Source organism: Bos indicus, chromosome 16, assembly GCF_029378745.1.
Source record: "Bos indicus isolate NIAB-ARS_2022 breed Sahiwal x Tharparkar chromosome 16, NIAB-ARS_B.indTharparkar_mat_pri_1.0, whole genome shotgun sequence".
In the NCBI taxonomy this organism is placed as follows: domain Eukaryota; kingdom Metazoa; phylum Chordata; class Mammalia; order Artiodactyla; family Bovidae; genus Bos; species Bos indicus.
In genome coordinates this window covers 51,036,556-51,063,580 of record NC_091775.1, presented here as the reverse complement: position 1 = coordinate 51,063,580, position 27,025 = coordinate 51,036,556, and the positions used below count along the sequence as shown (strand labels likewise).

General features: G+C 53.8%; 1 protein-coding gene across 3 annotated transcripts; it reads right to left on the bottom strand.

The window, feature by feature from the left end:
• Window positions 1-1,497: 1,497 nt before the first annotated feature.
• Window positions 1,498-27,025, bottom strand: TTC34 (tetratricopeptide repeat domain 34). Of its 3 annotated transcripts, none has more exons than XM_070768350.1 (9): window positions 26,872-27,025; window positions 25,157-25,980; window positions 17,094-17,928; window positions 15,224-15,449; window positions 13,884-14,088; window positions 13,062-13,228; window positions 8,006-8,276; window positions 6,999-7,213; window positions 1,498-4,126 (listed from the first exon to the last, which is right to left on the bottom strand). In XM_070768350.1, the coding sequence occupies exons 2-9, from the start codon at window positions 25,935-25,937 to the stop codon at window positions 3,599-3,601; spliced, it is 3,228 nt and encodes a 1,075-aa protein (XP_070624451.1). In that variant the 5' UTR covers window positions 25,938-25,980; window positions 26,872-27,025; the 3' UTR covers window positions 1,498-3,598. The 3 variants fall into 3 exon arrangements, with proteins under 3 accessions (XP_070624451.1, XP_019832501.2, XP_070624452.1); XM_019976942.2 differs by having other exon boundaries at window positions 26,878-27,025; XM_070768351.1 differs by having other exon boundaries at window positions 3,918-4,126; window positions 8,010-8,276; window positions 26,878-27,025.

Sequence of the window (27,025 nt, the reverse complement as noted above, 5' to 3'; positions counted from 1 at the left end):
GGCCACTAGGAATGACCCCAGGAGGCACCCCCAAACATGGAGTTTGGGAACCAGCCTGCTTGTATCCTTGGGCCTGACTGTGGGACTGAGCGCCTGGGAGACGTGACTCGTGGCAGCGGCTTTAGGAGTGACTGAGCTACCACCGTGCTCGGCTGTGAAGTGTTAGCTGAATCTGGGCCCAGGGAGCGAGGGCTGCGTGCTGCTATGGATGAGCGGCCCCAAGGCCCCTGGTGTCCTGCACACTCACATGGAGACGACAGGAGCTCAGGTCTGGGCTCAGCTCCACCACAGCCCTGAGAGGCCCTTCTGTCTCACAAGCACGGGGCTGACAAGGCTGAAAGACAGACACAACATCTGCTCCTGTGAGTAGTACAATCAGTGCTGGGACTTTCACGGCCTCCCCAGGCTTCTTAGGAGAAAGTTCAAGCACTGATTGGGAAGGATTGGGACCCTGAAACTAGGAATGGGATGTCTGGTTGGCCTCAGATGGGGCTGAGAACCTCGAACCCCTGGGGCCTCTGAGCCCCTCCCATGTCCAAGGAGACAAGCCCCTTTCACTATAAACCCTGCGAGAACCTCCTGTGGACCAGATACTTAGAAAGAGGCTGCTCATTCTACTCGATGTCCATAGTTGGCCCTCAGACCCACAAGTATGGTCCAATCTCTGCATGCTTAGGGTGGGGGCGAGTATAGCGTCCAACCCAGAATAAAACAACTTACAGTAATAGATCCAAACAATTTCAAGACATAATTAATCGACGCCAAGAATCCTGGGGATTATGCCGGGTCGGGTCAGGGGTGTCAGACCACAGTGGAGGGAGCACAGCACTGAGCTGGGCTGGCACCATTCACATAGGTGCACCAGCCAGAGAGTCTAAATTTGTGTGTTGGCTATGGGCTCCCCTGGGGTTCAGCGGTGAAGAATCGCCTGCCAAAGCAGGTGATGCAAGAGGCATGGGTTGGATCCCTGGGTTGGGATGATTGCCTGGAAGAGGAAATGGCAAGGAAATGGCAATAATTCCAGTATTCTTGCCTGGGACATCCACGGGACAGAGGAGCCTGGTGGGCCAATGAAGCTGAGATGCTAGAACCTCTCCTGTGTAACGTAGAGGAAGGAACCCAAGGGCACAGGGAGGTGACATGTTGGAGAGGACTTATCATTCATGACCCATGCCTCTGATACAGCCTCCGGTAGGGTCACAGAACTTACTTTAAGTATTTCTGTGGTTAACTATACAAACACATTTCCTGATTTTGAAAAACCCTTGCATTCCCATGTATGTTGCTGTCGAACATTTTGTTGAATTCAGGTTTGTTGGCACTTCATTTAGTGTTTCTGAACTGATAATTTGTAAATGAAATGGGTTTGTGGCTTTCATTTGATTGAGATTATGCTTTCTAAAAAAAAAAAAAAACTTGGAAGGGAACTATATTTGGTATTTTGTAATAAAAAACTATAATGGAAAAGGATAGAAAAAAAGAATACATATACATATATACGTGTAACGGAATCTCTTTGCTGAGCCCCAGAAACTAACACAGTATTGTAAATCAACTATCCTTCAACAGAAAAAAATAACTTGGAAGCTTTTCTTCTTTTCCTTGGCTGTGAAGGAGTTTAAAGCAATTACGAGCTGACTGTTCTTTAAAGGCTGGCAGATCTCCCCGACACCATCTGGAACTGGAGCTGTTTTGGGGGAAGCTCCCTAACCACCTTCTCTTTTCCCTCCGCGATAATTGTCCTGTGCAATTGTTACATCTACTCTGGAGTCAGTTCAGTTAAATAATATTTTCCCGGGAACCAACACATTTTATCCAGGTCTTCAAATTTATTTGCACAGAGGTGAGAAAAGTGATGTCTTATGATTCTTTAAATTTCCTGTGTGTTGTTTTTACTTCTAAAAATTTTGTGGCTTTGTTCCTTTCCTGTCTTTCCAGATTAAGTCAGATACTGGTTCATCTGTTTGATTTTCAAAGAACTGTATTTTGGATTTTTGAGTTCTTTCCCTTTTCTATTCCCAATTCATTAACTTCTGTTTCCTGTTATTCATCCCTGCCTGTTAATTTCCTCTATTTCACTGTCCTTTTTAAACTCAAGTTTAGGATGCACTTCATTTTGATTGGCTAGTGATGCACTCAGGATGTGAACTTTCCTCTGGGCACTGCAACTCATAGGGGCTCCCCTGGACTGCTTTTTTTTTTTTTTTTTAACTATTTTTCCAATATTCTCCAATTCCAGTTTTGATTTTTTTGGATCCAAGAGGTGTTTCACCTGCAGGGAATTTTAAAACATCAGTTTACATCTTTATTGTCTTGAGAATAGGTAATGCTTTCTGTACTACATCATAAACATTTCTTGGTAACCTCAGATTTTGAGAAAACAAGGTGCAGCCTGTGTTCTAGGGGGACAATCTGATTTACACTGAAACCACCTGATTATTCTGCCATGATGGAGGCCATCCAGGGCCTGTGAGTTCTTGTCCACTTGGGCGCCATGGCAGGAGGCTGGGATATGGCCTCACGTGGACCTGCAGATGTGGTAACGACCCCCAGCCCATGTGGAAGTGGATGGGGAGGACTCAGGGTGGGGGTCTCTGCCAGCTCAGCAGTGAGGAACTGGGGGGTGGGAGACTGGTTGGGGGCTCTTCCAAGACCATCAGCTCCTGGGAAGCTGTGGTGAGTCAGGCATCTGCAAGCTCACTGTGATGAGCCTGGCCTTGAGTGGACAGAGGAGGGCAGGACATCTTGGGGGGAGGAGAGCAAATGCACCCTCTGTCCCTTGCTTTACTAGATGGCCTGTCCAGCAGTTGTGTTCGTGAACAGGAGAGAAAAACTGCACAACTCGGACCTGGCTTCTTTGAAACCAACAGCAATGGGACCAGGGCTGGACTTCTCCACTCCCTCCAGGAGAAGTTTTCCAAGCCAACTGTGGTGGGAGTGGGTAAGTTTAATTATGTAGGAAGCACCTTTACATCCGACAGGAGATCAGATGCCAAGTAGATGCCTGGCTGCTCTGCTCATTGGAGGCCCCTTGGGGCAGGTGTCTCTGCTTGGCAGGGAAGGGAGGCCATATCATCCTCCCAAGGTGCTGGCTTCCCTGGAGAACAACCTTGATGAAAGCATAGGTTTTGGGCCCAGTTTGAGAGTTTTTTGCCTTTGAGGAGCTCCAGGCCCTGCAGGACACCTGGCCAGAGGCCAGGCCAGGGTCAAAGGCTGCTCCACATCTGGAGAAGGGTTTCCTGGGCTGGCACCATCTCCCCAGGGCTACGAGGGGCCAGCCTGAAACCCACTCAACCTGCAGGTCCCAAGCCAGGGATAAGGAACAGGACTTCTCTCTGAGGCCCAAGAGGGCCAAGAGGGCCCCAGCTTTGAGGACCAGGTCGCTGTTCAGGGAAGAGGCTCTGAGCTTCCTAGGATGGTTGCTCCAGGCAGGTGGGGAACTCTCTCCTCTGCTTCCCGAGGCTGGCCATCTGCCAACCCACCCAAAACTATGAAGAGGGAGAGGGTGGGGGAGCACCTCCTCAAGCAACCTCCCCAGGGGCTGGTCGAAGAATGATGATGACAGGGTGGCCTCACAGCTGGGCCTGGGGAGTGCTGGTCAGTAGAGCCGGCAGCCAGAGGACGCCTCCCTCCGGATTCTCGCCTTCAGCCTCTTCAGGCCGCTGTGCTCTGGGTCCAACAGCAGGCCGGCCTCTGCCACTGTCCAGGCCTCGCTGTAGCGTTGCTCAACTAGGCAACACCGCGCCTGGCACAAGAGTATGTGGGAGGCTGGAGCCCGGCCTGGCCGCTCCCACAGGCTGCTCTGGGCCTGGGTGGGTGCCAGATGGAGGGCCTGGGCGAAGGCCCCCGCAGCCCCAGCCTCATCCCCCAGACCCAGCAGCAGGCGGCCCCGGGAGCAAAAGTCCTCCACCTGTGTCTGGAGGTCGCTGTCCCTTGAGCCCTCTCGGAGCACGTGGTCTAGGTCCCCAAGTGCCCGGCTAAACTCCCGCAGCTCTGCCAGGCAAGTGGCCCGACGGCGCAGGTGACAGGTGCTGCTGCCACCTGCCAGGATGGCCAGCGAGCAGTAGCCCAGCGCCTGGCGGGGCTGTCCCAAGTTCAGGAGGGTGTCAGCTTCCTGGACTGCGGCCTGCACAGAGGGGATGGAGGGAGGGAGGTCAGGCCATCCCCTCCGAGCCCTGCACAGCCAGCCGCTGCTCGCTCCCCCATGCAGATGCTGTCTGCTTCTTCTGGGGGGTAGTGTATGGAGGCACAGGGCAGTGACCACCCCCTTGCAATCCCTTCACCCTGCTTGGGTGTCCTCCTGCTTCTCACAGCCCTACTGTCCCACCTGTGGTCCCAGCTCCTCTTACCTGGGTGACCTCCTCTCTTCCCTCTGCTTCTCCCCCTCTGATGGGGCCTCGGCCAGCCTCCCCCCTCCCCTGGGATGGCTGCCCAGCCCCAGGACAGCAGCGAATGCCCTTCAGCCCAGCCTGTTCCCGGAGCCCCCTCCTGGACCCCAAATCAGAAAGGCAGGGTCTGCTCTGTGCTAGCGCTCTTCTCACTTCCCTAACCAACTAGCCACTCCCGCAGGCCCAGTGGAGCCAGAGTCAAGGCCAGGGAGACACTCTCCAGGCGCCCCCGGTGTGTCCAGGAAGGCTGTGGTGGACTCACCCTCTGCTCATGGATGCAGCAGGGCAGGACCAGAGGTCAGAGGGCGCTGTCCATCCTAGCACTCTTTCCCTGGGGACTGCTGGACTGAGGCGCTGGCCGCCCCCATCTGGGTGGAGCAGCTCCAAGGGCCAATGCCACCCCTCTGCCCCCCAGGCTCACTTTCCTTTTTTGAGTGTACAGGAAGCCCATTCTTCAAACCTGCCAAAATGCCTTACCTCCCCTCGCCAACTGCCCCGGATAAATCCGCTTGCCTCCCTTGGCTCCTCCTGCTCTCAAGAACCCATAGTGGCTCCCCAAGGCCTGATGGGGAACAAACCAGATGCTGCCTCTCCCGCTGTCCCTCCCTCTCCCATGCAGTCAAGTGATACCAACGCCCCCGGCCCCCGCCTGTCCCCAGGAAAGCACAGTGCACCCAGCAGGTGAGCGCGTGGTCTTGTCTTCCCGGCCGTGCCACAGAGGATCGGCGACTCTCTCTCAGTGCAGCGCCCTCTCTACGGGGGAGGTCAAGAGCATCAGCAAGAGAGTCAAACCCTCGCGCGGCCCAGGGCAAGTATTCCATTTCTTCTTGCTTCACCTACGGCTTCTGCGAAATAGGTGTGGAAACTGACAAGGCACCACCAGCCGCGCAGGCGTAGTACCGCCGGAAGCGGGGCGCCACTACTTCCGTCTCACTTCCTCGTTGGCCCGCGTTGCCCAGCAACGGCCCAGCATCTCAAGAATTCTCGCTGCAGCGAAACTGGTCTCCAGGCGGCCAGGCCCAGCGCTCATCTCCCGGCCCAGCCCTTCTAAGAACTCGAAGATACACCTTTGCCCAGCCTTGTCTTGTGAACTCCGAGACCTCAACCTAGCTCCCTTCTCCTAGCTCACAGCCCTCCTCCCCTTCCTCTGGGATCTGAGACTCTAGCCCAGGACCCGCCTCTGAGATCTCTGGGCTTCTCAGCCGCCCCTCTGGTTCTCGGTCCTGGTAACACGCTGCTTGGTCGGCTCAGGGCTTCTTTTATAAGTTCTTTGACTTCCCTTGTAGCTCAACTGGTAAAGAATCTGCCTGCAATGCGAGAGACCTGTGTTCGATCCCTGGGTTGGGAAGATCCTCTGGAGAAGGGAAAGGCTACCCACTCTAGTATTCTGGCCTGGAGAATTCAGTCCATGGGGTCGCAAAGAGCGCAAAGACACGACTGAGCGACTTTCACTATCAGTTTTGGCCTGCTCAGCACTACAAGGGCCGCCCCCCTACATTGCCCATGGCTCCCTTAGCTCTTTCTGTCCCTAATGCCCATCCAGCCAACTTCCATACTGACCCCTCGTTGAAACCCCTAGTGTGGTTCTGTTTTCCTGATGGACCTGGAGTGACAGAGCCTGTGGAAGCATAAAGAGGTGAAATTCTTGCCCCAGGTCGTGCAGGGGTTCTTGACTGGCCTGCTGATGCTCTTGGCTTCTACCACCTACTGGTCCCTTCACTGCCCACCCCGTCCCCTGCTTCCTCAAAAAATAAAAATTAAAAAAAAGGGTTAAATTCAGCCACTGCAGGGAAATCCATTCTGCTGTCTGCATTCCCCCAGTCCACCTCCTGTACCTGCCTGGCTGCTTCTGCCTCCAGCAGGTGAAGGGAGGGGCCCTTCCCTCTGTCCCCACCCTGAGCCTCTCATGCCCCTTCCCCTGTACTCCACACCAGCTGCATTTTGATCACCTGTTTCTTGAACACTCCCAATTCTTTCCTGCCTCCAGTCTTTTGCCTTGGCCTCTGTATTGCCACGGCAATGTCACCTCCAGAGCTGCCTCACAACCCCACTGCCCTGTCTCATGGTCTTCCTGCACTTTCACCCTCTGAGGTGAACCCCCCCCCCCCACCACGGTGGTACCCCCTGAGATGCGAGGGCCATGGTGCTGGCAGTGGCTCCACCCAGGGCCTGATGGAATGTGCTCTTACCTTCTTGTCAAATGAGCAGCCGAAGGAAAAATCCCCTACCCAAACAGCCTCAGCCCAACATCCCTTCAGGGTCCCCTTCAGTTCACTAAGGGTTCACCTGCTTGCTCTCTGGACGGATGTCCCTCACATGGCCTGACTAGGGGGTTGGGGCAGGGTTCCAATGAGGGCCAAGTGTTCCTGCCTGGCTCAATCTGGCTCTGAGGATGCCGTCCCCTCCCTCTTCTCAACCCTGAGTCAACTTATATGTTTTACACAAAAAAGACACCCTGGGGGTGTCAGGGCTTGAGCTGGCCAGACCGAGGTGCCTTCTGATCAGGTACAGGGGGCTTGCAGGGCTGCACAGGGCCCTGGACCTGGGGGTCTCACACCTCAGGTGCTGGAGAAGGGCTGGGCTGGGGACTCCGAGGGGTGCTGTGCCCACCTGGGTGAGGCTCTGCCGCTCCGAAGCCTCCAGGAGACACAGCAGGAAGCCGAGGTCCTGGGCATCCATCTCTGCAAGGCACTGCAGGTCCTGTGCAGCGGCCACCACATCCCCCTTCTTGAGCCGGAGCAGCCCACGCCGGGCGCGGGCTGCCTCTGATGGAGGGGTGGGGTGCAGGACTTTTTGCAGATGGGCACCGGCCTCCTCAAAGCTGCCTGTCAGAGATTGGGGAAGGACAGTCACTGTGGGGCTGGGGCGGTGGTGGGGGGCGGGGGGACACAAGTAAGCTCACTACAGCATTTCTTGTTCAGCGCTGGCTCTGGGAGTGGCTGGTTAATGGAAGGCCTTGGTCCCAGAAGGAAGGAGCAGGGAACAGAGGGGCAAAGTGATACCTTTCACCTGATGACCGAGCCCCCCACCAAGGGGGTGTCATTAAATTCTATGACCCCCGGGTGGAGCAGTAGGACTTGGAGTTCCCTCACCATGGTCACTCCAAGGACCTGCTGTCTCTCCTGAGTAGGGCTGCATGGGATCAGAGCAGCCTCTGGGGTCCCCAAAGGCCTTGGTGGGGGTACCTCACAGGCTTGGAAGTGATGATGACATGCCCGGGAAATGCAGGTTGCAGAGAGAGCTCCCTGTTCAATTTAGCGCTGAAATATTCTCAGGACTTTGCAGTAAAGACCAATGTTTTGGTACATGTGGGCCTAATACAGTCTCGCCCAGAACCGGGCAGTCTGTAAACTTCTGAATAAATGCATGAATTAAAGAGGAGGCCTAAGCATCTGAGCCTTTCACAAAACCCCACATCATGGCTTCATCTCATCTCCCAGTGGACAAAGCTGCACAGGGGACCCACATGGGAACAGGGCACAAGTTCTGGGACTCAGGGTGGGAGGTACCTTAGACGCCACTGAGTCCAGGGTCTCTTTCTCCCATTTTACAGGAAAGAGTTCAGGATGGGAGGAGTAGGGATGATGTTCACGTCCCGTGTCTGGACAGACACATACCCACCGCAGCGAGCGCATCTGCCAGGAGCATGTGCCAGAGGGGCTGCCTGGCATCAATTTCAATCAGTGCCTTCCCCGCAGCCAGGAGGTTCTGGGCGTCCTTGTCACTGAGGCGGGCCCCTGTGTCCGGCAGCTGACTCAGGAGGGCCCGGCAGCGGGAGGAGAGGCTCTGGGTGATGAGGGCCTGGGCTTCTGGCTTCAGAGAGCGGATCTCGGGAACTGCAGTTTTCGGGCTGAGCCTCAGAGCGGAGAGGATGTCGTCCACAGCCTCCTGCAAGGGGAGGAGGGCAGGGTGGGTGGCAGAAGTCATCCCATATTTGTGTTCCTCTCAGTGCCCTAGTGTTGGGGACACCAGAACGGGCAGATGGCCCAGTCCCTGCCCTTTCACCATGGGGTGAGGGTCAGTCAACAGGAGGGCCTGTAGGGTAAGCTGTCAAGGCAGCATGTGGCGAAGTTACAGCAATGGTATCAGAGTTCTGGACAGGGGTGATGGTCTGAAGCCCCAGAAGGGCCATGCTGATCAAGAACCTGCTATGGCACAGAGTGGGGTTTGGGCTGGCAGCAGAAGGGCCAGAGGCCAGGGGCTGAGTCTGTAGCTCGGAGGTGAGGAGGGGAAGAGGAGTCTGGAGGCCCTGATGGTGCTGTGGAAGCACATGAGGTCCGGTGAGGCTGGGCCCTTTAGGAGAGCCTTGACCCCGGTGAGTCATTTGCATCTGACCTCTGACCTGGCCAAGAGTCCAGAGCCATGAAACCGCCCTCCAGTCCATCCTCCTATTGGTTTTCTACTTGTCCTTTTCTTTGTACTTTGATGTCTTTCCCCCTCCTTTTCTACCTTCTTTTAGGTTAACTGAAAAGGTTTATTATTTTATTTTAGTTCCTCCTTTAACCACTTCACTCTGCCTCTTTTTGGGAATTCCCTGACTGCCCTGAGGTTAGGACTCTACATTCTACTTCAGGGGGCACAAGTTTGATCTCTGGTCAGGGAACTATGATCCTGCAAGCTGCGCTGTGGCCAAAACAAAAACACAACACAACAAAACAAGAAACTCTGCCTCTCTTTAACACTTTCTAGCTGTTGTCCTATAGGTTACAAAGTCACTTGCTCAGTTGCTCAGTCATGTCCGATTCTTTTGACCCTATGGACAGTGTCGCCAGCCAGGCTGCTCTGTCCATGGGGTTTTTCAGGCAAGAATACTGGAGTGGGCTTCCACTTCTTCCTCCAGGGGATCTTCTCGACCCAGGGATTGAACCTGTGTTTCCTGCGTTTCCTGCATTGGCCACTGAGTCACCTGGGAAGCCATAGGTACAAAATGTGTCTCTAGAAATGGCATAGCATCGTCTTCTGGCTTCCACCGTTTCTATGAGAAGTCAGTCATTGCTCACACTGCTCTTCTGTTGCTCAGTTGTCTCCGACTCTGCAACCCCACGGCCTGCAGCACGCCAGGCTTCCCTGTCCTTCATCTCGAGGAGTTTGCTCAAAGTCACATCCATTGAGTTGGACTGTTACTGTTGTTCTACTATATGTAATATTTCTTTTTCTCTCTGGCTGCCTTGAGTATGTTCTGTTTATCTTTTGTTTTCAGAAATGTGATCAAGGGGTGCCCAAGCGTGGTTCTGCTTTGTGTTTGTCATCTTGGGATTTGTTGAGCTTCTTGTAAAATTTTTGGGCATTATTTCTTCAAATACTTTTACAACAACATATACATATATTAATATAAATACATGCACACATATTTGTCCCATTGTTTCTCCTCTGGGACTATAGTTATACATATGTTGGACTTCTTGGTATCATCCCAGAGGTCACTGAAGCTCCCTTCATTAAGAAGAAAATCGTCTCCCCCACTCTGTTCTTCAGACTGGATAATTTCTACGGATCCATCCTTAACTTTACCAACCTTTTCTTTGGCAGTTTCCAACCAGCTGTTAGGCCCATCTGGTAAATTAAAAATTTTAGATACACCTTTCAGCTCCAGAATTTCTACTTGATTCTTCTCTATAGTTTCTGTTTCTCTGCTACGATTTTTCATCTGTTCATTCATTACGAAAAATTTTCCTTGATGTTCTTCACATGTTTATAATCCCTGTTTTAACACCCTTATCTATTAATTTCAGGAGAAGGCAATGGCACCCCACTGCAGTACTCTTGCCTGGAAAATCCCATGGGCAGAGGAGCCTGGTAGGCTGCAGTCCATGGGGTCGCGAAGAGTTGGACAGGACTGAGTGACTTCACTTTCACTTTCACTTTCATGCATTGGAGAAGGAAATGGCAACCCACTCCAGTGTTCTTGCCTGGAGAATCCCAGGGATGGGGGAGCTTGGTGGGCTGCCGTCTATGGGGTTGCACAGAGTCGGACACGACTGAAGTGACTTAGCAGCAGCAGCAGCTATTAGTTTCAACATTTGCACCATCTCAAGTTCTGTTTCTATTGAGTACTTAGTTTTCTGATTATTGGTCACATTTCCTGGTTCTCTGTGTGTTCAGCAGTTTTTTGATTTGGGGCTGGAAGTTGTGGATAGTACATGGTAGAGTCTGGACTATGTCACCGTCTCATAACGGAGGTTGTGTTTTATTCTGGTGGCTCATTTTGGTTCTGTTAGATTTGGTTTTGTTCCTTGTGAGGGCAGATCCATTTCAGTTTTGAACTTAGTCCTAAAATATGACCTTGACTTGGCCTCCCTCGTGGCTCAGTGGTAAAAAAATCTGCCTGTCAAGCAGGAGACATTGATTCGATCCCTGAGTTGGGAAGGTCTCCTGAAGAAGGAAATGGCAACCCACTCCAGTATTCTCACCTGGGAAATCCCATGGACAGAAGAGCCTGGCGGGCCACAATTCATTGGGTCACAAGAGTCGGACGTGACTGCAGTGACTAAAAACATGACCTTTACTTAGGACATGGTCTCAGCTGAGTGCCTAAGGTATTCAGAAAAGTCTCTACTCTGGTGGGGTCAGGATTCCAACATCTCCTGCCACCTGTGAGCTCTGTGGGGCCCCCGCATGTGCAGATCAGTTCAGACAAGAACCCACCTGGAATCCCATGAAGACTTCGCCCCTCTGCATAGCCCCAGTTTCTCCATTGCCCTTCGTTGCAAATTTTAGCTACTGCACCAGCCAGGAATCCCAGGCTCTGCCTCCTCAGCTCAGCAAGCCGACTGCCCCACCTCCTGGTGAGTAACAGGAAAGGCTCCCCAGGCAGAAAGTCAGGTTATTGTGGGGCTCCCCTGGGGCTCCCCTTTTGTGGTTTCCCGTCTCTCAGGGATGGCAGGTCTTCACTGTCTGTTGTCCAGGGCCTGAAGACAGTTGTCATGTATTTTATGTAGGTATTTTGTTTTCAGAAGCCCAGTATCTATTACCCCTTCTAGCCACACACTTTAAAAGTCCAGAAATGGAGTTCTCCTGGAGCACGTGTGTGGGGGACAAGGTCTTAGAGAGACAGAGTCCTTAGATGGCTGGATGAAAGTATGGTCCTCTCTAATCCTCCCTAGACCATGACCTGGATCCTACCTGACCCTGGTGCTGGCCAGTGGTAAACCTATTGGCTGGTTACCTTTGCAAGGAAAAAGTCCAATTCTGTGCTGGCTCATGGGAATTCCAGCTACCACCCATGGAGCCCTCACTGAGGACCAGGCACCAGGCTGAATGGGGCTTCCCAGGGGGTGCAGTTGTAAGGAATTTACCTGCCAATGCAGGAGAGGCAAGAGATGTGGATTTGACCCCTGGGTCAGGAAGGTCCCCTGGAGTAGGATATGGCAACCCACTCCAGTATTCTTGCTTGGAAAATTCCATGAACAGAGGAACCTGGCAGACTATAGTCCACATGGTCTCAAAGAGTTGGACATGGCTGAGCATACTCGCAGGCACCAGGCTGAGTATCTGACAGCCTTGAATAAGCACTTCTACCTCACGGCTGAGGATCTGATAACCTTGAACAAGCACCCCCCGCCCCCATTTTACTGATGTTGAAACAAAGCTCAGAGATGTTTCAGGATTTGGTCAGAAAGTTAGAGGTAGGGGAGAAGGGTTCTGGATTCTGGACCCTCGCAGGCTGACTCAGAGCTTCTCTCTCAGTGAAAGGCTGGAGGGCTTGTGGGCACTTGGCCTCAGCCCATCTCCAGGAGGAGGAAGTCCGGGGGTACAAGGTGGGGTAGCCTCTGCTTAGAGATGTTTCTGAGGCACCTCTCAGAGGAGCTGGTGGCATGCTGGGAGCACCCAGGGGCGCGGTTCCAGGGGTCCGCCTCTTGGCTGAATCCCGTCTCTGAGAACACAGGTGCTTTCCCAGCACAGGAAGGGCCCTGCAGAGGGCTGGGTTCCCAACCACATGTGCGTGCCCAGGCTGGAACAGACACCAGGTGCCAGTGGCCTCGGGGGAAACGCGATACCCTGGCAGGCAGAAGCACCGTCTGCAGATGCTCTCATTCCAGTGGTATCTTGTATGGATCACTTTTCCTTGTCTTCTGGGACTCCAGTCCTTAAGGAATTCAGAAACCTGGCAGGCTGGTTACCTCTGGGTGTACTTTGACCCAGCGAAGCATCAGAGCAGACAATTGGTTTCAGTTTCTCACCCATGACATCGCTCTTGGCTGCAAAGTGCCCTTGTCCAGGGCTGTTTGGCTGTGGCTGCCTCTGAACACAGCTTCTCTGTGGAAAGTACCTGCCCTGGGCCTGGCAATGGACTACCTCCCACCCCTGCCCCTGCAAGCCAACAACCCGAAACCACAGGTCCTGTATAGACAGCTGAGGGTGGCACCCAAGAGGCAGCCAAGGTGTCTTTACTCTAAGGTGGGGTCCCGCAGTAAGCCCGAGGCCTTGCATATCTATCCACACTGATGGATGCTGGGAGCACAGGGACTCTTCAGATGAGAGCGACAGGCTACCTGAAACCATGGATGTGATGGTGAGGCTCCGGGAGCCCCAGAACGGGCGGGGTTTTGATGCATGTGTCACACTCGATGCCTGGCTCTGCGTCCTCTCTCCTGGGGGGCTGAGAAGGAGGGCAGTGCCTCTCCTGAGTACCACCAACTGCCCTGTCCCAAGTGGGGGGCGTGGGGCCGGTACCTTCTGTTTATCCAAGGCCAGGTACAGGAGTGCCCGGCCGCACAGCGCCTGTGCGTTCCCCGGCTCAGTCCTCAGCACGGAGGTGAAGTCGAACATGGCCGTCTTCTTCTGGCCCAGGAAGCCATAACAGCGGGCTCGGGCAAGCAGGGACTCAGTGGCCTGATTTCCTGAAGGAAGGGGGCATGGCATCAGAATGTGACCTCTGCCAGGCACGGCCAGGTTCAGCGTGTCTGCCCTCACCCAGAAGTTTCTGCACCCACCCTGGTGCCCAAAGGGTTGGGGGAAGGGGTGCGCCAGCTCTGGGGTCACCTGGGGAGCTCACAGACTGCTGCACACCAAGACACTCTGGGGAGCAGTCTGGATTGGCCTGGGGGCCCTGGCTGTGGAACATAGCCTGGCTCTGGGAGCCCAACCCAGATAGGTGGTATCTGGGAGAGTTGGTGGACAGTCCGAGGGGACTTCCTAGAAGAGGGGGCACTGCAGCTGCATCTGAGGTGAGATGAGGGGAGGTGGATCTGAGCAGCTGGTCATGGAATGGCTGCAGGTGTGAAAGTGCCAGCCTGGTCCCCCTACCCTCAGGGCCTGGATGTGTGGTATGGAGCCCAGGATACAGGGGAGGGTCCCAGCTCAGGCCCCAGCTGGCTGGGCCTTCTCCTAGGCCTTAGCATGAAGGTGACCAGGAGTCATGAAACACCTGTGAACCAAGCATGTGCTCAGACCGCTGGTGCCTGACAACACCCCTTCTCCACACGGCACAGGCTCCCCTTATCCCCAGGTACCTGGCAGGATGGGGGTGGGAGGAGGGGGCCGGGAGGCTCTTACCTGAGGCAAAGATGGCCAGAGAGAGGTAGGCGATGGCCTCCCTGGTGTGGGCCCCGCCCTCGGCCCCTCCCGGTCGTGCCCGCAGGATGGCCAGGGCCCTCGCGTGGCAGTGGCCCCAGAGCAGCTGCCTGTCCTCGTGAGAGAAGACGGCCAGGGTGGACTGGAGGCAGGCCGTGTCCCCGGACTGGACCACCTTTTTCACCAGCTACAAGGGAAGGGGTGTCACCACTGGGTCCTGTCTGAGGCCCGCCCAGACAGCTCCACCCCTATCCTCCGCGTAGGGGAGTGGCTCAGGGAGGTGGCTTGCAGGGGCGTGGCAGGCAAAGGTGTGGCTCATGGGGGCGTGGCTCTCGGGGGAGGGACTTCGGGCTGGGGTGGGGGTGGTGGTGAGGAGGGGTGGTGGTCTTAGCCTCCTCAAGCCGCGCCTCCTCCTCCATGACCGGCAGGCAGAGATCTGGCCTTACGGACCTGCGCACGGCAGGTCTGAGAACTTCAGGGAAAGCGGGCTTTCAAACTAAAAAAGTGACAGAGGCCCGGGGAGTCCTTCAGAAGGCACCAGGAGGGATCCTGGGACCTGTCCCTGCTCTGGGCGGAGTGCGTAGGGAGGGGGCAGGACATAACTTCACAGAAACCCACCCGATGCTGCCCCTGCCTCCTGCACATGTGTGGACGCCGGTCCCAGAGCAGGACAGGCAGGACCAGAGCATCCTTCCCTCCCACCCTTACGGCCCAACTCAGGGCAACCAGAGCCCAAAACAGGCCAGAGTGGAAGAAGGAGGCTGACAGGTTCCACAGCCTTGCCCCAAAGTCTGACATCTCTTCCCTGGGAACATGATCTTCTGCCCTCACAGGACCTGAGGGAGGCGAAGTCACACCGCTCCTGGGAGTAGAGTGGTCTCCGAGGGAGGAGAGCAGGGCTGGAGAGTCTGGGGGCTCCTCCACCCTGGGACAGGGTCACCAGCAAGCCTAGTTTACTTGGGAGATTTGGGACTAAGCTCCGCTGACACTCAGCTCATGGCTTTTTCTTCATAACAACAAAAGCAAATACAGAGCGCTACTGCATGATGGAGGTCGGCTGGGCCTTGGGGTACCTCCTGCAGCTAATTCTCATGAGAACCTGAAAGGCCAGGGTACAGTTGAGGAGACTGAGGGTCAGAGAGATGAGGACCTGCTGGAGGTGGCAAAACTGGGGCTGAGACAAGCTGTGCCTGGGACAAGCTGGGGCTGGGACAAGTCTGGGTGCAGGGTGTTCAACGAGGGGCCAGTGGGGGCCTGGTGCCCTCCACAGCACTGTGCCCTGTGTCGAGCTGCCCTGCTGTGGCCTGCCGGGGCCCTCTCACCTGGTTGGCATCGTAGGAGAATCCCCTCCGGAGCTGCAGCATGGCCAGCCGCGCCAGCACAGGGGCCGCCTGAGGCCTCCGGGAGAGGGCCGCCAGCAGGGCCTTGTGGGCGTCGTCCAGGCGGCCGAGGCGATACAGGGCGTCAGCTGCCAGGAGGCGCGAAACCTCATCCTCCGTGTCCAGTTCCATCAGAAGCGTGGCCAGCTGGTGCACGCCGTGGGCATCCCTGTGGAGAGAGCAGCTGGGGGAGAGCTGACCCTTCCCTATACCTCTTCCATCTGCCCAGGAGGTGGGCTGCAGGCAAATCCTACTTCATGCACCTTGTACAGGCAGCTCCCTTCCTGCTGCATCTCAGAGACCAGGTTTCTGCTGGAGGGTGCCTGCTCACTGGCCGCAGAGCCCGGAGCTGCCCTTTCTGACCCTCTCCCGGCCTATGGGGCAGGCATTTCACAGATGAGGAAGTGAGGCTGTATGCTGACCCCCAGACCACTCTGCCCCAGTTTTCTTTTCTGCAAAAACAGGTAACAGTGTTGGGCTTGCAGGGCTCAGGTGTGTGGTCTGCAGAGCTAGATAAGGCACAGGCGGCACTTGGAATGACCCCGGGGCCCTCTTGGGAATGAGCTTGAGCTCCTACTGGGACACAGCTGGAGCCTGGAATTGACGGTCCCCAAGACAACAATGGCACCCCACTCCAGTACTCTTGCCTGGAAAATCCCATGGATGGAGGAGCCTGGTAGACTGCAGTCCATGGGGTCGCTAGAGTTGGACATGACTGAGTGACTTCACTTTCACTTTTCACTTTCATGCATTGGAGAAGGAAATGGCAACCCACTCCAGTGTTCTTGCCTGGAGAATCCCAGGGACGGGGAAGCCTGGTGGGCTGCCGGTCTATGGGGTCGCACAGAGTCGGACACGACTGAAGCGACTTAGTAGTAGCAGCAAGAGAACAGATATAAAGGGCCCCAAATCTCCTACAAGAAAATTCCTCCTTACCAGCAAATCAAAGCGATGCAATTGAAGGAACTGGGGCCGAAGAAGCCAGTGTGTGTGTGTGTGTCTGTGTGTGTGTGTATGGTATAGGGATGAGGATGCTGACATCAAACACACCAGGGGCCCCCCAGCTCAGTGTTGTTAGTTTTGCTAAAATACCTTCTCACCACCTCCCAGCAACCAGAGAAATGCCAATCAAAACATCTGCAGGTTTACCTACTGGGCTGCTGAAAAAATTTGCAGAAGGAGCATCAGGGCTGGAGCGTGTGGCATGATTGGCAGGTGGACAGCTCCAAGGTCAAGGGCCTCACAGGGAGCTGTGCCCTCTGACCCCAGAGCTCAGCTTCTGTTGAATCTTTAGGGCAGACTAGTCCAAGACTGGATGTTACCTGGGTAGCATTATAACTAAGAGCAGAGGAGCTGGGAATACCCGAAGCCCTGATGGGATGTTCACAGGATGAGCTACCAGGCTGTCTGAGAAAGGTAAGTAGCAGCAGAAGAAATGTTCATGATCCAGTGAGTAAAAACGTGGGTTATATTTGCATATTGAGCACAAATTCAGTTTTGTGAACTCTATTTTATATGGACAAAGAGAAACAAGGGAATGCAAACAGTGTGATGCTGGGTAAGTTCTGTTTTTTTCATTTCCATTTTTGAGTTTCTGATTTTCTAAGTGCATAATGTATCTGCCCTTTGGGACCAAGGATCCAAGATCTGGGCCCCAGGACTAAACCCCCGACCAGTGCCTTAGGGAAATCACCCAGCAACTCCCTGCCTCTGTTTGCTCATCTATAAATTAGTACTGCACACACCCCGACTACCTTGGAGCAGACCAGAATGAAGCAGCAGCCCCAGGTGGGTGTGCGGGGCTAGTGTTTACCCTTCCTGCACAGCGCGGCTGTCTGTCTCCGCGGCCTTAGTCCGGCGGCCCCGCCAGCTCTTGGGTGGTGGCTCTGGCCTCCCCTGCAGCATCTTGCGGCCCTCCTCGCGTAGCACGGTCAGGAGCAGCCCCCGTTGGTTCCAGGGCACGTAGGTCTTGGTGACGAGCAGAGTTTCCTCGGGGCCTAGGCGGCAGGCGGTAACGTAGTCCAGTGCGCCCAGGAAGGCGCTGCCCGCCAGCACTCGCAGCAGCCCGCGGCCGCACAGGGCGCGCACGCAGCCGCTCAGGTGCGGCGGTCCCAGCTCCACCACCGCCTGGAAGTCCTCCTGAGCGCTCCCTGAGTCGCCAGAGTGTAGCGCGCAGAAGCCGCGGAGCGCCATCAGGGGCGCGCGGTCCCCGGCGCGGTCCGGGGTGCGCGAGGGCCGCAGCAAGCGCTCGCACAGCGCGCGGGCGCCCGCCGCGTCCCCTGCCAGCAGCAGGCACTCGGCCAGTCGGGCGCCCAGTGCCGGGCGCGCCCCGGGCGGGGCGACCCGACACAGGACCCGGAGCGCGCGGGTCACCGGAACCAGCAGCTCACGGCCAGAGTCCTCGCGGAGCTCAGGGCGACTCCTCACGGTCTCCTGGAAGTGGGAGAAGCCCAGGTCCGCAGCCTCCTGCACTTGGGCGTGCAAGCGCTCCCGGTCCCCGGCGGAGAGCACGGCCTCGAACTGCCTCCGAGCCCCCGAGGGGCTCTCGCGGAAGGCCCAGTGCAGGTCCCGAAGCAGGTCTTGGGCCCCGCTGTCTAAGAAAAAGGTCGCTGCAGCGCGGGTGACCAACAGGGTGGCCAGACGCTCACCTGGGGAGAGAACAGAGGCGTTGGTCTGTCTGTTGGGCCATGTCCTCCAGGGGAGCCACCTGTAGACTCCAACCCTCCAGTGGAGGACCCTCTGAAGCATCTCATGCCAAGCCCCTGGAGTCTCTCAGTGGCCAAGGACAGGGCATGAAGAGGATGAGGGCTGTCAGGAGGCTGGGAGCCCCTCCGACAGTTCCTGGCCTCTAGAATACAGGTTCAATAGTTGTGGCACACAGGCTTAGTTGCTCTGAGGCATGCGGGATCTTCCTGGATCAGGGGTTGAACCTGTGTCTTCTGTATTGCCAGGTGGGGTCTTTACCACTGAGCCACCAGGGAATCCCTGGGTCAATTTCTGTTGACTTCTTTATCTCCTGACTGTGGCTCACCTTTTATTTTTGTTTCTTTGCATGTTTAGTAATTTAAAAAATTGTACACTAGACATCTGGTTGATTTTTTATAGAGACTCTGGGTTCAGTTATGTTTCTTTGAAGAGAATTGAATTTTGTTTTAGCAGGCAATGAGTGTTCATTGGAAGGACTGATGTTGAAGCTGAAACTCCAATACTTTGGCTACCTGATGTGAAGAGCTGACTTATTTGAAAAGACCCTGATGCTGGGAAAGATTGAAGGCAGGAGGAGAAGGGGATGACAGAGGATGAGACAGTTGGATGGCATCACCGACTCAATGGGAGATGAGTTTGAGTAGAGTCCAGGAGTTGGTGATGGACAGGGAGGCCTGGCGTGCTGTGGTCCATGGGGTCTCGAAGAGTCGGACATGACTGAGTGACTGAACTGAACTGAAACTGGCTAGGTTCAAACTCCAAATTCTGTCTTCTAAAGTGGGCAGCAGCTGAAAATCCCATTTAGTTCTTGCAGCTTCCAGCTGTTGCTTTTTCAGGCAACCCAGTCTCTCCTGTGTGTGCAGGTCAGTGGACAGCCAAGGATTTAAGTGGATTTAATATACAGATTTAATCTCCTTTCAAGAAGACTAAACCAGTCATTCTTAAAGGATTAACCTTAAATATTCATTGGAAGATGCTGAAGCTGAAACTCCAATACTTTGGTCACATGATGCGAAGAGCTGACTCACTGGAAAAGACCCTGATGCTGGGAAAGATTGAAGGCAAGAGGAGAAGGGGATGACAGAAGATGAGGTGGTTGGATGGCATCACTGACTGGGTGGACATGAGTTTGAGCAGGTTCTTGGAGTTGGTGATGGACAGGGAAGCCTGGTGTTCTGTAGTCCATGGGGTCATGACTTAGTGACTGAACAATGAAGGACAGCAATACATGGATTTGGGGTCTTATCTCTTTTCCTCCCTGAATGTGGCTCTCTCCTTTTTAGGATTTCCCCTCTAACTTTGCAACTACTTTTTTCATCCCTAGTTTCTGTCATATGACATCTCAAGTGAGTAAAATGGCAACTTTCTGTCCTACATGGATTGAGGAGTCAAAAGCTGCAAAACTACAAATCTCACCTTGTGTAATCTTCATCTTTTAGGGTCAGTCTCTGGTTTCTGCCTGCATTTGGTCATTGTTCAATTGCCAAATATTTTAACTTTATATTTTGCCCCAATTTTATAATTATCTGTGGGACACACAGTTTAGTCCAGCTGCTGCTGCCGCCGCCACTGCTAAGTCGCTTCAGTCATGTCCGACTCTGTGCGACCCCATAGACGGCAGACCACCAGGCTCCCCCGTCCCTGGGATTCTTCAGGCAAGAACACTGGAGTGGGTTGCCATTTCCTTCTCCAATGCATGAAAGTGAAAACTGAAGTCCAGCTAGTTCAACATTATTGAAATCCAGAATCTTTTATTGTTAGATTAAAAAAATTTGACAATCTGGTGGTGAGGGGATATAACATGCTATAATGTTACCACTGTTCTTTTAATTTTCATCTTCCTGATTGCTGGTGAGGCTCATTTATTTAAAAATACTTTGCTGCCAATCTGGTGGGTAGAGAAAGTGGGATCTCATTGTTTTAATTTGCATTTGTATCATTACTATGATGTTGAATATTTTCCACATGTTTATTAGCCATCTGTGTTTTCTCTTTTGGGAAATGCATTTGCCAGTTCTTGTACTGATTTTTTCTCCCTTATGGATATGTAGGAATTCTTCAAATACTCTGGGTACTCATCTTTTATCCTCTGAATATTTTGCAAATATTTTCACTCTGTTGTGGATTGTCCTCTCATTTTCTACAATTATGGGCAAAATAGAAGTTTAAAAATTTCAATTCAATCAAATGTATCAAATTTTTCTTTATTGTTTCCATTACTTTTGCATCTTAAGAAGCCTAGCTGTACACAGAACCTTAAGATAGTCTCTCATATTTTCTTTTAGAAAATGTAAAGCTTAGCTGTTAACATAATTCACCTGGAATTTACCTTTTTTTTGCATGATTTGAGGTAAAGAATCAGTACTATGCATTGAATCATGGTCCTCTTTTTTTCCCCTGTAGCTTTGCAATGCTCACTCTCATATATTAAGTTCCAGATAATTATAGGTCTGTTTTTGGCCTCTCTAATTTGTTTTATTAGTTCATCTATTTCTTAAGTCAGTATCTTTCTGTATTGATTAGTATGCTGCTGCTAAGTCACTTCAGTCGTGTCCGACTCTGTGCGACCCCATAGACCGGTCAGCCCACCAGGCTCCCCTGTCCCTGGGATTCTCCAGGCAAGAACACTGGAGTCGGTTGCCATTTCCTTCTCCAATGCGTGAAAGTGAAGTCACTCAGTCGCGTCCGACTCTTTGCAACCCCATGGACTGCAGCCATATAGCTTTGTATTAACTGGTAGAGAAAATCCTATACCAGTGTCTTCTTCTCCATCTTCATCCCTCCCCACTCCCCTTCTCTTTCTGCTCTTCCTCCTTCTTCTTTGTCTTGTCTATTATTGGCCCTTTGCTCTTCTATCATATCAAATATTTCTATCGGTAGACATTGGCTATCTCTCTGCTTACAGAGGCATTATTTATTCTCTTTTAATAAATGTTTACAGTGTTCTCCATAAAGTCATATGACTCATTGAAATAAATTATTTTCTTTTGCTCCAGTAAAAGGTGTACTGTAAAACCATTAAGCTCCTATTCATTGTTGGTGTCTGTAAACATAAATACTTTTTGTATCTCCTGTTAAATTCTACCCTTATATCTAATACATTTTTGTTGTTTCTGTTGGGGTTTCTACATAGCTAATCATATTGTCTGAAATAATGGTTACTTTATCTCTTTCTAGACTTATTATTTCCCCTTATTGCATTGGCTAGCATCTCTAGTGCAGTGAGGTATAAATGGGGGAGTGGGCAGCCACCACATTCTTGGTTCTAAAATATCACCATTAAGTGTGATATTTTGGTAGGTTTTGATAGATTTTATCTTTTCCAATTAAGTAAGTTTTCTTCTATTCCTGGTTGTTTAAGTTTTGGAGATGTTAAATATTATATAATACTTTCCCCTAATTTATTCCCTAATTTCTTTTTTCTTCCATGAATGAATGTTGTAAATTATATTATTACAGAAACATAACCCTATAAGTCCTGTATTATTTAAGTCAGTTTTGGTTAAAAGATGCGTCAAAAACCAATGCTTTGACTCAGCATGCAGTTGCAGCAGCCACTCTTGCTGTGTAACGAATTGCCACAACACCTAGTGACTTAAAGCAACAACCGTTTTCTATTTGCCATGATTCTTCTTCCATTTGGGCTGAACTGGCAGTTCTGTTGGTCTTGTCGGGGATCACTTCGGTGGCTGAAGCCATCTGGTGGCTTGCCTGGGCAGGCAGGTGTAAGGCGGCCTCGCTCACGTGTCTGGGGTTTTGGTGTTGGCCGTGGGCTGAGCCTCCTTCCCGGTGTGTGCCCTCGTGATTCACAAGTTATCTTCCATGCATGGCACTGGGGAGGTTCCAGGAGGATGGAGATGGAGCCTGGCTTCCAGAACCACACAGCATCACTTCCACTGTTTTCTGCTGGTCCCAGCTAATCTCAAGGCCAAGCCAGCTCTGTTTCCATGCTGGGTGAACCATGGCTATGTCTTCCACCTACCGCAGGAGTTCTTAATGAGGAATCTTGAACAAACAGGAGACGGCCGCCGGGAACTTTCCAAAGATAAGCAGTCAGGTAACTTCGACCCCAGGGAGACGTGACTCTTGTTCTGTGTCTTGTCCTCATGCATCGAATGTCTCTGTATTGTTGTCGCTGTTTAGTGGCTAAGCCATGTCCAACTCTTCGTGACCCCATGGACTGTAGCATGCCAGGCTCTCCTGTCCTTCACTCTCTCCCAGAGTGTGCTCAGATTCATGTCCATTGAATTGGTGATTCCATCCAACCATCTCATCCTCTGTTGCCCCTGTCTCCTCCTGCCCTTAATCTTTCCCAGCATCAGGGTCTTTTCCAATGAGTCAGCTCTTCATATCAGGTGGCCATAGTATTGGAGCTTCCACTTCAGTATCAGTCCTTCTGAAGAATATTCAGGATTGATTTTCTTTAGGATTGACTGGTTTGATCTCCTTGCTGTCCAAGGGACTCTCAAGAATCTTCTCCAGCACTACTCTTCCCTGTATCTCCATCTACTAAGAAGGACTGAGGATATTCCCAAATATGGAAGACTTGTTCAATGTTTCCAGGGACTTTGGATAAGTAGCCTTGAGAATAGAATACATTTGTTATAGGAAGCTACATTTGTAAAAAGTCTGTTATAGCAAAATGCATTCATTCACATAGTAAGCCATGCTTGTGCAGGTGTGATAAGGTGGCTCCCAGTGATGGAAGTGATTTTGGCCTAATTAAGGTGGTGATTTGTAGGGAAGGTTCTCCTGTCCATGTCAGAGCCCAGGCAGGACAGACAGCTTCCTGCTGTCTCTAGGGGGTGGGGAGCAGAGTTTTTCCAGAACATGTTCTTCCAGGCTGCAGCCCATTGGAGGCTGTGGATTTCCGTAGGGGCTCTGTTTTTTTTTTTTTTTGTGCTCAGTTGCTTCAGTCGTGTCCAAATGTTTGCAACCCAGTAGACTGTAGCCTGCCAGGCTCCTCTGTCCATTGGATTTTCCAGGCAAGAATACTGGAGTGGGTTGCCATTTCCTTCTTCAGGGGGTCTTCCCAAGTCAGGGATTGAATCCAGATCTCTGCATTGCAGGCGGATTCTTTACTGATTGAGCCACCAGGGAACCCCAATACATCCGGGTTGTCACTGGTTCTTCTGACCAACTGGCTATAAATCAGAGGTTCCTCTGAACCCCTCTTTGTTTAGTCACTCACTCCTGTCCAACTCTTTGTGACTCCATGGACTATAGCCTGCCAGGCTCCTCTGTCCATGGAATTCTCCAGCCAAGAATACTGGAGTGGGTTGCCATGCGCTCCTCCAGGGGATCTTTCTGACCCAGGGATCGAACGTGAATCTTCTGCATTGCAGAAGAGGCAATGCCTCAGGTGCCCACTGAGGCACCTGCAGGGGCTCTACTCGTCATTAAAGTGACAGACCTGCCCCTCACCCAGGAGCTGCTGAACGACCCCAGCTCACAGGCCTCTGTGTGTCTGTGCTTTGGGCACCAAGGGCCTCCTACTCAGGATTCTGTTGTGACTCTGTTGAGCATTTTTAGGTCATTGATAGTAGGAGGACTGCAGGGTGTCTGCTCTGGCATATTCCTAGAAAGAAATCTGCTCACTTTTCAGTTCTGTCTGGTTCCCGTCTCACCTTGGCATCACCAGGAGCCTCACAGGCACACTGGACAGACATGCCCCTCCCCCTCTGCATGGATTGGCAGAGGCAGCTCTTTATCTCATAAACGCAGGTGTCATCACCCTGCGGGCTCCTGAGTTCCCTTCTTCTTGTCCTCCTGTCCCCTTTGCTGGGTCCTCTTTTGTGGGGAGCAGCGTGGTGGGTAGTTAGGAGCACATGAGGGCCAAATTCCAGCCTCTGTGAACACTCTGTGTGCCCTTGGTGGCCCCATCGGTGGAGTGGATATCCTGCATCCAGCTTCCAGTGGTGCTGTGCAGTGCCGTGCACACATGCTTCTCATACCTGAGCAATGGGTCCGCTCACTGAGTGGCAGCTCCTGGCCCCTGCCTCTAGGTGTCCAGCTGCCCTACTCTGTCCTGGGGGCTCTTCCGATCTGGACCATGACCATCAATCTCTTCCAAACACCTTGAGACCATGACCCGGGGATCTCAAGGCTCATGTGTCCAGCTGCCTAACTACACATCCAATTGATGGACTCTAGGAACATTTTGGAAGAACTTAGTGGGTTACTGGAGAGCACTTAGTGGTGACACCATTTTCAGGGTTTGATACACAATTTCACTGAATCTGCCCAGTAACCTTCAGAAATGGGTGTGACCACCACCCCCACATGTGCACAGGGAGGCCAGTGGGTGGCAGGGAGTTGGGAGTGGGGTGGCAGGCTGGTGTGTGGCTCCTGGGTGATCCCAACCACGGCCCCACTACTTCCGGGCAGGAGCAACATCTCAAACTGGGGGTGTCTCCATCCCCTGAGGCCCCCTTTCCTGTCCTCTCTTCTCTGTCCTCTGCCATCCAGCTGCTGAAGGTGAACTCTTAAAGATCTTCCCTGTGCGCACCCCCCGCCCCCGCCCCCAGCCCCTGCCATCACTACATCCGGCCAGTCTTATCATTTCTGTCTCAGTGATAACTCAGACCTGGACCGCATCCAGCCTCTGGCAGTTTCTCTTCTCAGTCTGGCCCCCAGGGCATGTTCTGTGCACAGCAGACAGACTTGAAAAATGCAACTCAGAATACCTCACTCCAGTTTAAAACCTCCCTGACTTCTTGCTGCTCTGAGGAGAAAATCCAAAGTCCTCAGCCAGAGGGCTTAGCCACGGCTACTGCCTTTAGAGCCTTCTGTTGCCCTCTGCCCCCACCCACTACCCCCTACCAGCCATGCTGGATCCATTCAGTGGCATGGACACCCCAAGTTCTTTCTCACATCCTGTTTCTGCTGCCAATCCTTCAGTCTCAGCTCAAATGATGCCTCCTCCAAGAAGCCTTCCCTGACCAGCAGGCTAGAACAGCACCTTGCATAGTCGCACAGTGCTTTCTCAAAGCATAAATGTTCTTTTCTTGGTGCTCTGTAAGGTCAGGGGCCTGTCCGTTTTGTCACTGTGGTGTCCCCAACGCCAGCACAACCCCCTCCCCCACCATAAGCAGGACTTAACCATGCAGTGAAGCGACAGCAGGAGCAACTTTTGACCTAGTCCTTGGCGGGTGTGGAGGGCATGCCTACCTTGGGGTCTGCAACCCGTTGGGGTGGCCTCCAGGGCCCGGCTGCAGGCTGCCCGGCAGTCCTCATACCTGCCATGCTGGAGCAGGGCTTCAGGTGACAGGGTAATGCTCCAGATGCCCTCAGGGTCCAGGGCTGCAAGGAGTCCCTGGCAGTTGGTCACCTGTTGGTTGGCACCGTCCCCAGCCTCCTGATGTTCTGAGATGTAGTCCTGGAGGGCTCTGACCAGAGCAGGGAGGTAGGGCTGCTGATGCGTGTGAACGAAGGCCACGGTCCGGTCGGCGCTCTCCACGAAGGCCTGGAGGTAGTCGGCCACCCCGGTGCGCACCTGTGTTCTGGACAGGACCCAGGCCAGGGCGCGGGTCAGCCGCAACTCCAGGCTCTGCTGGGAGTGGGCGTCCAGCAGGACCCCACAGCGCCGCACCACTTCCCCGTGGTGCCCGTGTGCTAGCAGCCCAGCCAGGGAGTGCAGGGCTGCAACAGGGTGGTCGGGGCAGAGGGTGGCCAGGAAGGCGCAGGCCAGGGTCCCTGTCAGGGAGACCACTGCCATGCCGTCCCAGTGGATGGCTGGTATCTGGCTGTCACCTCGGCACCAGGCCTCTAGGGTGGCCACCACAGATGACCCCCGGGTCTCGGGCAGGGCGGCTCGGACACTCCGCAGGGCCGAGGGAGCGTGGCAGCTGAAGGCAGCCAGATAGAAGGCAGTGGCCAGCGGGGTCTCCCCCAGCGCCAGGTGCTGGTCACCCTCTCGACAGAGGCAGGCCACGAGCTCCTGGGCCGACATCACGCCCGCACCTCCGATGGGCCCATGTCCATCCTCACAGCACCTGGAGGGGGAGTATGGTTAGTGCATAGATGGCCCACCTGGCCTATGGGCCCCCCCCCATCCTGCTTCAGGGCTGCCCCCTTCCCCTTCCTACTGAGACCTCAGGGTCAGCGCGGAGCCCCCAAATGAAGACAGGGTGAATTCAGCCACCAACGGGTGTCTGGGGTGCCTGCCCCGCAGGCGTCTCCACCGGGCTGGGGCACATCTCCCAGGCCAGCCCCCAGTTGCTGTCTGCCTCCAGGCCTCAGTTTCCTCCTCTGCAGAGGGGGCCATGACCCCGCTCAGTGATCAACACTCAATGGACATCTGACTTCTGAGTATCCACATGGGGAGGAATCGGGCAACCTGAGGGGTCAGGGACCTCTGGCCCTCACTCCAACTGCTGCCCCTCCTAGCACAGAGCCGCTCAGGAAGGTGGGACCTCCCACCGCCAATCTGGGTCACACAGGCATCCCCTACACCTTCTCAGGGCTCTGAGTTTCCACTGACCTCCAGCCTCAGGACCACAGCCCTGCCCACCTCCCACACTTGGGCAAGGTGGGGGGAGGGGGTGGTGCAGGTAGGGCTGGGGTGGTGAGGGGCACATGGCCAGCTCTTGGGTGGGGTGGGGAGCCATGCTGGTGAGGGGGGCAGTTCTTGAGGTCAGTTCCGGGACCAATCCTGCAGAAGGCCTCTCTCTGCAACCAAACCTTCCCACCTGAAGAATGGCTCAGTGGCTGGGGATTTCTCTCCTGGTTCCCACGTGCCTGCAAACAAGCCCCCCACCTAATGTTTGCTCTCTGACACACACCCAGACACAGACACACACCCGTTGCACACACGCACGCACTCACATGCATATGCACACACACGGCACACACGCAGGTGGCTCCCAACGTGCACACGCGCTCACACTCGCCTGTGCTCCGAGGCTGTGCGGGGTGCGCGGGGAAGGAAAAGGCTCGCCACCCAGACTTGGGGGGCGGACAGGAGCAGGGGCGGTGGATGCGGCTCCGGCGGAGGGTCCGCGGACCTGGGCTCTCAGAAGCGCCGGGGTCGAGAGGGCG